Below are 10,315 nucleotides of genomic sequence, written 5' to 3' on the forward strand. Positions count from 1 at the left end.
ATAAAAAGACATGTGACCGGTCGTCAATAATCACGTGATAGGGATGTTTACGTTTGCTTGTGTTTCTGTGAAGCCGGTGGTTGTGAGAGCAGGGCACATGTACTGACGGACCCAGCGGTGTCTAAGAGCGAATGGCCGGCTTTCGGTCAGTGCAGAAGAGTAAAGAGACACTACACGGTGGAACATGGGGAAAAGCGGCGCAAACTACAGCGTGCAGACGGGGAGCGAGTATGAGCCCATCGGAGAGGAGAGCAGACCGCTGTTAGCCCAGGTAAACCACAGCCAGTCATTGCTCAGTTACAGAAATAATAAGAAGAAGAACCAGAACAAGAAGAACGAAAGTGCTGCATTTTCTGTCCCGCAGGAAAATGTGTAAATAATGACTAACAACAACTATGATACTTCGGTTTACTGTTTTATGATATGCTTATGCATATATAAACTAGCACATATAAACAATTTTGTATTATCATTATGTATGGAAGCCCATTTTCGCCACATGAGAATTATGATATAATAATTGGGAAATATTAGATTCTAAGTGAAATTATGGGACAAGTAATAATCATAACATAAAATATCTACTTTTTGTCGCATTGTGGCCTATCTCAAAATGTCACCTTTTTATATCATAGTTATGATATAGAATCTCACATTTTATTTAAAATATTGGCTTTTTATCTCATAATTGTAGTAATTTGTAATAATTTACTTTTAGTCTCGTAATTGTGACTTAATATCTTATCATAATTGTGACATCATAATGTAGACTTTTTTTTTTTTTGGTCATAATTATGATTTACCAAAGCATGATTTTTTAAAACTTATGTGGTGGAAATGGGCTTCCATATGTATGTTTTATTATGTATTTATTATTTATTATATTTTTATAATATATTTTTAGATATTAGTGGACATAATAATATATTTAAAATAATTGAGGTTGTCCCCATGTTGTCAACCCTGTTACCATCATTTATTCTTTTTCTGATTAAAATGGCGTAAAAGTTCTTAGTATTAGCTGCTTCCCAAAATTTTAAACTGCACATTAAGATGGCAATTTTTTAGCACTTAAAGCATTCTTTGTCTGATAGAATTGTTTAAAATTAAGGCTCTTTTTGATGGGTCAATATTAATTTTGATAATAATAAGCTTCATTTTTTTTTTTGCACAGTATAAAATGTATAAAGTGCTTTGCAGTGCCATAAATGAATACAATTTATGTGACGTCAAAGAAAATAAATGTGCATTATTAAAGTGAATACAGTCTAGTCTAGTCTAGTTTTATAAAGCTGTGCTGGAAATGGATCGAGTATGTGTATTTCACATCATGTCATCTTTCTCACTCTAGTCATTTTCACATCACATGCTGATCTTATGCAATTTTATTGTCTTTGCTTGCAAAGATTTCGCTTCCCTTTGTGCTTTCAGAAATGCAGTGTGTAAGCAGACAATAATGACATTCATTGTACATGCTTTGTCTCTTGCCTAAAGTCTAGGATTAAATTAGCCTCAGTTTATTCCAGTGTGAGCTGCGCTGTCATGTTTAATTTCTGATGCATTTAACTTCCTCACAGGATGTTCAGGTTAGAGGTGCGTCGTTCATGTCCTCTGCCTTTAATCTGATGAATGCTATCATGGGTAGTGGCATCCTGGGTCTCTCGTATGCCATGGCCAACACGGGCATTATCGGATTCAGGTACACGCAACGCACAGTGTTCCAGATTCAATACAAGCTTAGCTTTGTTGACAACATTTGTAGTATAATGTTGATTACTACAGAAAATGTGATGCACGCATCCCATTTTTTAAGCAAAAAGTGCATTTGCAGTAAGACAGGTACAATGAATAATCCTTTGAGCTTGAAGATCGGGTGTTTTTTCAACTCTGCATGTGTTCTTCACAGTATTCTGTTGCTCGTGGTCTCCAGTTTGGCTGTTTATTCTGTCCATCTCCTGCTGCTCCTCTGTGACAAGACCGGTAATATCAACTCTCACTTTTGACCTCTTCTTTACCCTACTCACTCCTGTTTACCTTACGTAATCTGTGACTATAACTCCTCACAAGCTGTACATCAGGTCAAAAATCTGAAATTATCTTTCACAATTGTACATTGTAACCGATCACTATTGCATATGTTTATGAATGTTAGGCATCAACTCTTATGAGGCACTTGGAGAGAAAGCCTTCAACAGACCTGGCAAGGTTGGTTAATATCACAGATCTAATACCTAGCTCTATTTATTTGATTTAGTCTTTGTCTGAAGATTGCCTGCTTTTAATTTGGAATAATGCACTGCAATGTTTCATTTTGTTATATGAATAAATAACTCATCATTCTCATTATCCAAGTACTCATCATAACTGAATTCACTATAGATGTGAAATATGCCTTGTTACTCCTGTAAAACATGTTTTACATGTTTTGTGCAGATTCTGGTGGCTTGTACTATTCTCATTCAGAACATTGGCGGTGAGCTTTTCACTTTCACTTTTTATTTAGATGGTTAAATTATATTACTTAATATTACCCCAGAGGCAGAGAGTCTCCTGTCTCTTTCTCTTTTGCTCTCTCTCTCTGTCAGTTTGAACACGTTTTATTGGGAGGATATGACTTTAATTTATGTATTGCCAAAGAAGTTAGCATAGCAGGTTAACGTCTGAACAACAGCTATACTAAATAATGGTGTAAAGTGAATATGGAAATTAAAACTCTGTTTCTTCTCTTTCTTTCTGTCTTTCACTCCACACTACTCACTGTGAACTGTAGTGAGTATTCTGTGTGTTATGTGGTGTTTAGTAGCAGTAAAACAGACTATGTCTTATTAATCTACCATAATGACTTAACAGTCATTTCATCTCACTTTTACATTGTCTTTAGAATGGCAGCAAGTGTCTGATTGTGTGAGAACAAATGTTTGGCTGCAGTCAGGTTTAATCTCTGTGTGTATATATGACCATGTGATATGAATTTGTGGCTGTTAGTGTTAGTTCAGAGTATGTTGACCTCAGCACTGTGCTGGGTTTTAAAAAGGCTGTGTCTGTCTGTGGAATGGTTTGGCTTTTCTGAGTGGATTTGTGCGCGTGCATGAGATTGCTTTATGAGCTGTTATAGTGCATGTAGGAGGAGTTGTATAACATGTATTTATAATGTGCTGTCCTTCTCTTTCTTTAGCTATGTCCAGCTACTTGTTCATCTTGAAGTCTGAAATGCCTGCAGCCATCACCGGCTTCATGAGCACAGAGAGTTCTGGGTAAATAAATATATGCTGGCCTTACCAAACCCTCACACCCCTTCTAATAATGTGCAATGCAAGTTTCCAGTGTGAATACTTTTTTTTTGTTCTCACTGAAGTTGAAATGCTTATTGAAGAAACTATATTTGCTAATCAGATCATACTAAATGTTTAAAATGAGCATAACAAAAAGTAAAAACTAAACAACCAACAAAATGTCTTATTTACAGTGTCATTTTGGAGAACATCTCAGATTAAAATGAAAGATAAAATGAAAGAAAAGTATCTAATAAAGATACTTTTATTAGGCAAAGACACAATACATTTTTATTTCACAATGCATAGATTAAAAGTGACAGTAAAAACTTTTATAATGTTACAAAATATTTCTGTTTCAAATAAATGCTGTTTTTTTAAACTTTATATGTATCACAGAATCCTAAAAAAATAAATGTATCATGGTTTCCACTAAAATATTAAGAAGCACAATCAGAACAAATATGATTTACATCCAGTGTGTTAGAATTCATACTGAAACAGAATATGGCTGAATCCACAGAAAAATCCACGGGGAGAGACAAAATACAAACCCGATTCAGGAAGAGAGATAGAAAGGGACACTTTCACACAGGATCATTCTCTCACTGGCAGATAAACACTCTTTCTCTCGATCCTCTGCCTTTAAGCGAGTTTCCAAAAGAGAAAGTATTCCAGAGTAAGAATGTAACGGTCATTATTTTATTAGCCGCTGTTGTGAGCTGTGGTTTGACTGTGTCCCGTCCCCACACAGCTGGTTTGCATTACAGGTCCGTTCACGTAAATCTCGCACATATGTTCTGCCCAATGAGAGTCGTGCCTGCCCAAGATTCCCTTCACCAGCACAATTACTGTGACCAGACCCAGACACACACAAACATTACTACTCTCTCTCTGGGAGGAGCAAAAATCACAACCCCGGCCACAGTATACACACTTGAAACTGTAGTCATTTACTGTAAAATAACATTATTCTTTCAGTGGAGTAATTTATCTTCATTTCTGCGAGCGGATCAGCTGGGCTGTCTAGTACCTCCCTGTTTTTAAGAGAGAACCACAGGAGATCTCTCATAAACACCAACCTGTTAAAGATTCAGTCTCTCAGTTCTCAATCATCATTTTTTGTTTAAAGTACTCCGTTTAATATTGGCAAAGCATCAATACACATACTTTTCCTTATTTTTTTCCATATTTCTGTGGAAACCTTGATATGTTTTTTTTTTTTTTTTTTTTTTTTTTCAGGATTATCTATCCATCTATCATCTATCGTATTTAGTAAGGATGTATTAAATTGATCAAAAGTGGCAAAATATGTTAGGAAAATTTATATTTCAGATAAATGCTGTACTATTGAACTTGTAAAAATATTAAGCAGTAAGACAATAAGAGTAGGAATGAAGATGAAATGTTTCTTGCACAGCAAATATTAGAATTATTTGTAAAGAATTATGTCATTTTCCAATATTACTGTTTTACTGTATTTTTGTTTAAATAAATGAGCATAAGAGACTTCTTAATAAAATGAGACAAATATTCCCGACCCCAAAATCTTTAAATGTGTGTGCATCATCTTCACTTTGTGTCATTTTGTCATGCATTTCTTTTCTGTCCTTCATAGAAAGTGGTTTGAGAATGGCGTTGTCCTACTGATTTTAGTCACTGTATTTGTAGTGTTGCCATTGGCTCTACTTCCAAAGATTGGTGAGTATCATCAGGGTTTGTTTTTCTCAATATTGTATGTGTGTGAGAGAATGCATATCTTTGGTTTCTGTCTTCTCCTCAGGTTTCCTGGGATACACCAGCAGTATTGCATTCATCTTCATGTTGTTCTTTACTGTAGTGGTGAGTTCAGTCTCTCTATTTATCTGTCTCTCTATCTTTCCCATGCTGATGTTTTCATCTCTCTCACAGGTGGTGGTGAAAAAATGGTCCATTCCCTGTCCGTTACCATTGAACTCCACTATGAGCCTGGTAAAGAACACACACACACACACACACACACACACACACACACACACACACACACACACACACACACACACACACACACACACACACACACACACACACACACACACACACACACACAGACACAGACACAGACACACAGACACACACACACACACGCCCAATACACCCCAAATTAATACCCAAAACACAACTTGGGCAGCTGCAGAATAACAGACTTCAGTACGACCCATCTAAAACCTTAATTTTCATTACAACAGACAGGCTAAATTATGGAAACCCACTTCTGCCACACAAAGTCGAAATTATGATATAAGTCATACTAAATATTTCTGAGATAAAAAGTATATTGACATAGAAGTTGAAATTTACATACTTGAACTTATAAAATTTTGACATAAGACATATACTAAATCATAATTATTAGATTAAAAGGTCATGACTATGAGATTAAAAAGACAAAATCTTGACTCATCATTTTGACTTTCTCATAATTTGGACTTTTTAAACTTAATTGAGATTTATCACAATTTTCATCTCATAAATATGTCTTGGTATGCCACAATTTCGAATTTTTATGTCATATAAAAATTGACCAAAGCATGCTTTTTTTCTTATGTAGCGGATACGGGCTTCCTTACTAAAGACGTTTTTTAACTCTTAGATATTTTGTGGAGTACGTTTGGATCCAACCCTTCAGAAACTGGAAGTAGCATTGTTTTAATAAGGGATGTGACCTTTGACCCTCTTGAGCCAGAGGTCAAACCTTTACTTCCTGATATTCAGCTACAGATACTGTAATCTAAATATCAGAAAGTAGTTTTTCATTCTCTTCCTATCCTGATTTCATTCTAATCTTCATATTCACATCAACTTCACATTTTGTTTTTCTATCCGCAGAGCTTAAATACCTCCGAGTGCACCCCACAACTGTTTGCGATCTCTAGTAAGGTGAGTGTGTGTGTGTGTGTGTGTGTTTTCCTGAGAAAGGAGAGCTATGTTTTGATTTAAAGACCGCCTTGCAGGACTATTAGAAACCCAAATATTAGTTGTAATATTATAGCATAACCGCACACACATCAGGAGGGTGAGAAATGACTGTGTGTGTGTGCGCGCATTGCAGAGTGCTTATGCTGTCCCAACAATGGCTTTCTCCTTCTTGTGCCATACGGCGGTTTTACCCATTTACTGCGAGTTACACAGGTCAGTTAACTCAGTTCTTTCTGTGCATCTGCCACATATATATAATCTGTTGTTGCCTTATGGTGTGAATATGTGTGTTTTTCAGACCCACAAAACGGAGAATGCAGAATGTGACAAATGTCAGCATCTCTCTTAGTTTCGTGGTCTATCTGATCTCTGCTCTTTTTGGATACCTCACCTTCTATTGTAAGAACATTACTCAAGCTGCACAACAAGATCCTCAAAGTGTTTGTTTTGTGTGTTAATCCTGCTCTTTGAGATCGACCTTCATGCAGAGTTTAGCTTCATCCCTCTACTGTACAGGCGAAACTCGAAAAATTAGAATATCGTGCAAAAGTTAGTTTATTTCAGTAATTTAACTTAAAAGGTTAGGGTTCAAATCAAGTACTGAGTACATATGTATGATTATACTTTTCAGAGGGCCGACATTTCTGTATTTAAAATCCTTTTTTTTATTTATTGATTTCATGTAATATTGTAATTTTCTGAGATTTTGAATTTGGGCTTTTCATAAGATATAAGCCATAATCATCAAAATTATAACAAATAAAGGCTTGAAATATCTCACTTTGCATGTAATGAGTTTATATAATATATTAGTTTCACCTTTTATGTTGAATTACTGAAATAAATGAACTTTTGCACGATATTCAAATTTTTCAAGTTTCACCTGTATTCCACAATGCAACGCTTGACATGACATTTTTAGTGTCACAAAAGAGCTGTAAGTAATGTCAGATCCTGACCGTTATTTTAAATCCAACCAATGTGAAATTACCATTTTTATTTTGGAGATGATAACTAGACTTACTGAATGCAGTTTCTTAAAATAAAATAAATTTTAAACAAATAAATTTTTACCAAAAATCTCAAATTCAGCTGTTGCAATATGAGCAAACCATTGGTAATTACACTTATTTAAGTTTAACAAACCTAAACTACACATCATTTTGAATCATAGTCAAGTGTCATTTGCTCATGAATCAGACTGCACTGGTTGTACTGTATGTTTTTTGATTCACTAAAAAGAACAGGTTCGTAAGAGTTATTTGTACATTGAGAGTACTTCACTGTGTGTGTTTGCTTTTGTGTGCGTACAGTTAAGACAACTCGATAGAATGATTTCCTTGCCATTATTTTGCAGTAAACCATCTTTTTATTTCACATTCAATTCAGACTGCAAATGCACATTAACAACTGGAGTAAACATGATCCCCTTTTCAGTGAGGCTGAAGATTCAGGCGCACTGCTATTGAAACACTAATATTTGAAAAGTTGTTTTACGGTTTCACAAAGTATCTTTAAAAATGTGATGAGAGCCAGTGTATACTAATTAGTATTCTAATATTCCAGTATGAATAAAGCCCATGATTAGCTGCATGAGGTGTGTTTGGTTAGTGTTTTTGTCTCTTGGTAGACCCCTGGGTTATAATCTTTACTGTTTCAGTTCAGTGCTCTTTGGATTAATCTGTTAATGACGAACATAAATTGATTGATCTGATCTAACATTCTTTATCCGCAGCACATGTGGAATCAGAGCTGTTGCTAGGATACGACACCTACCTACCACAGGATGTTTTGGTGATGTCAGTGCGTCTCGCGATTCTATTGGCCGTTCTGCTCACTGTGCCGCTCATTCACTTCCCAGTAAGTCAAACACCAGACTGTGAACTATTTAAAGAAGAAATTCAGACAACAAATCCTCCCTTTCTTTCTCTCAGGCACGTAAAGCGTTGTTGATGTTATGCAAGAGAGAGAGGGAGTTCTCCTGGCTCTCTCATTCACTTTCCTGTATTTTCATCCTCACTCTTGTGCTGCTGCTTGCTATTTTCGTCCCTGACATCAGGAATGTCTTTGGTGTGGTCGGTGAGTGTTTGTCCATACGTTTGTCCGTATGTGCTTGACTGTTAAATTCACTGCTCAACAGTTAAACAGGTATGTTTGCATTTGTGTGCGTGTGTGTCTGCATACCTTTTCATGTGTGATTCCAGGTTCTACGACCTCCACATGTTTGCTGTTTGTGTATCCGGGAATGTTTTATTTGAGAATCAGCTCTGAGCCAATCAGATCTCTCAATTCAGCAGGGGTATCTAAAGTCTTGCATACATTCAGTAATACATGCATGAGTTGCTTTGCACTAGACTGTTAGTTCTGAGGGAATTTTACCCATTTGTTATACTCTACTCTACTGTTAAAAAGTTTGGAGTAAGAAGCCTCTTATGCTTACCATGGCTGCATTTATTTGATCAAAAATATATAATATAATAATATATATAATATTACTACAATTTTAAATAACTGCTCTTTGTTTTAATATCTTTTAATATGTCTGTGCCGTTGTTTTGTCTCAAGATGCAGACCAGTAATATTATTTTCTAAGGCACGTTTATAAAAGCCACTTAAATGGCCTAAAAGTCCTAATCTTGGCTTAATCTAAATCCCTGGCTGTGAGACCAGACCTTAATTTTTTTTTGTGAAAACAATGATGCATTTTTTCAGGATTCGTTGATGAATAGGAAGTTCAAAAGAACAGCATTTATTTGAAATGGAAATCTTTTGTAACATTATAAAAAAATCCAAATGACCCCAAACTTTTGAGCGGTAATGTACATTATATCTGACTTTACATGTTTTTGTAACGTAAAGGTTGTTTTTTACACTTGATATGTTGATTATTATGTCGCTTTCTTTAGTGTTCTTTCCATAAGCATCTTTTCCACCTTTCCTCTTTTCTAGGCAGTTTTTCTGTTGGTCATTGGCCTGGTTGTGGGTGTGCTGAGCCTGTGTGTCATCATTGTCTCCTGGGTTCAAGGTCCTTGACCTTTAACTTCATCATTGTGGGACACGTTGCATTGCATGAGTCGTGAGCTCAACGCATCCTGGTTGTCTCGCCTTGAAGAAGAACCTTATTTTACAGGTTATACACTAGTCAGACTCTGTTTACTGGACTAAATGCTGCTTCAAGAAGGGAATCCTAATGAGATGAGACACTCCTAATGTTCTCATAATCCTGTAGTCACTTGAATACTGAGCAGAGGCACAATCAAATCCACAATATCCAGCAAAGCAATGAAATGCATAGTAATCTATTCTGAATGTCTGAACGACACCAGAGTTTGACAATCTTCGAATCAGACGGTTGCCGTGATCTGTGAAAAGACAGATGAAACCAATGAATGAAGCAGCTGCACATTTTTCAATAACTAAATATCTGAATAAATCTAATATCCACATTCAATGAATTGGAAAATTGTTCTGATCGTGCCTGGCTGAAAAAAAAAAAACTGATTTATTCACTGTCTTTATAAGATTTTTCAGACCTTTCAGGGTATTTCTTCACCAACACACTATCCAAAGATTTTTTGTGATGATTGAAGTTTAGAAAGTTTTTTTCTTGCCATTTTAAATACAAATAATAAATTGAAAATATATATTTTTGTTTGTTTGTTTTACCATTGAAACCCTGTTTATATGTCCAAAAGGACAATGTGTATGTATTTTTATGTGGAATTAAATAAATAAAGGGAAATATGAATTAAAACTTGTTTCTCACTGGCTTGTGTACTGTGGCATCTGGAATGGAGTCTGTGATCCATGTTTAGTCTAAGAGATCCAAGCATTACTGTGTGTTTTTGCTGGTTTGCATGTGAGAAAGATTGATAGACAGGCTGATTTTTCTTCATTGATTTGGACAGAGGGTTCTCTGTATGTCAGATAATGGAAAACAAATGCTCTATGTGTGTGTGTGTGTGTGTAGTCTGTGGCCTTTGCTCTCTCCTGCTGTTTCTAATATGCTGCATTAGCTTGAGGGACCGCCCAAAGTAAGCCTGTCTGTAACACATTCACAGACATGCAATCTCGCGTAGGCTTAC

General features: G+C 35.8%; 1 protein-coding gene across 3 annotated transcripts; it reads left to right on the plus strand.

Moving 5' to 3' along the window:
- The first annotated feature begins 28 nt into the window (after positions 1–28).
- slc38a6 (solute carrier family 38 member 6) lies at positions 29–9,997 on the plus strand. Of its 3 annotated transcripts, none has more exons than XM_084092730.1 (16): positions 29–271; positions 1,578–1,699; positions 1,907–1,980; positions 2,153–2,205; positions 2,434–2,473; positions 3,176–3,254; positions 4,891–4,973; positions 5,056–5,114; positions 5,184–5,243; positions 6,141–6,191; positions 6,364–6,443; positions 6,529–6,629; positions 7,966–8,090; positions 8,165–8,309; positions 8,435–8,529; positions 9,180–9,980. In XM_084092730.1, the coding sequence occupies exons 1-16, from the start codon at positions 185–187 to the stop codon at positions 9,261–9,263; spliced, it is 1,338 nt and encodes a 445-aa protein (XP_083948856.1). In that variant the 5' UTR covers positions 29–184; the 3' UTR covers positions 9,264–9,980. The 3 variants fall into 3 exon arrangements, with proteins under 3 accessions (XP_083948856.1, XP_083948858.1, XP_083948857.1); XM_084092731.1 differs by having other exon boundaries at positions 37–271; positions 8,290–8,309; positions 9,180–9,319; XM_084092732.1 differs by lacking the exons at positions 8,165–8,309; positions 8,435–8,529 and having other exon boundaries at positions 30–271; positions 9,180–9,997.
- The last annotated feature ends 318 nt before the right edge of the window (positions 9,998–10,315 follow it).

This window comes from Abramis brama (assembly GCF_963993115.1).
Source record: "Abramis brama genome assembly, chromosome: 19".
NCBI classification, from domain to species: Eukaryota; Metazoa; Chordata; class Actinopteri; order Cypriniformes; family Leuciscidae; genus Abramis; species Abramis brama.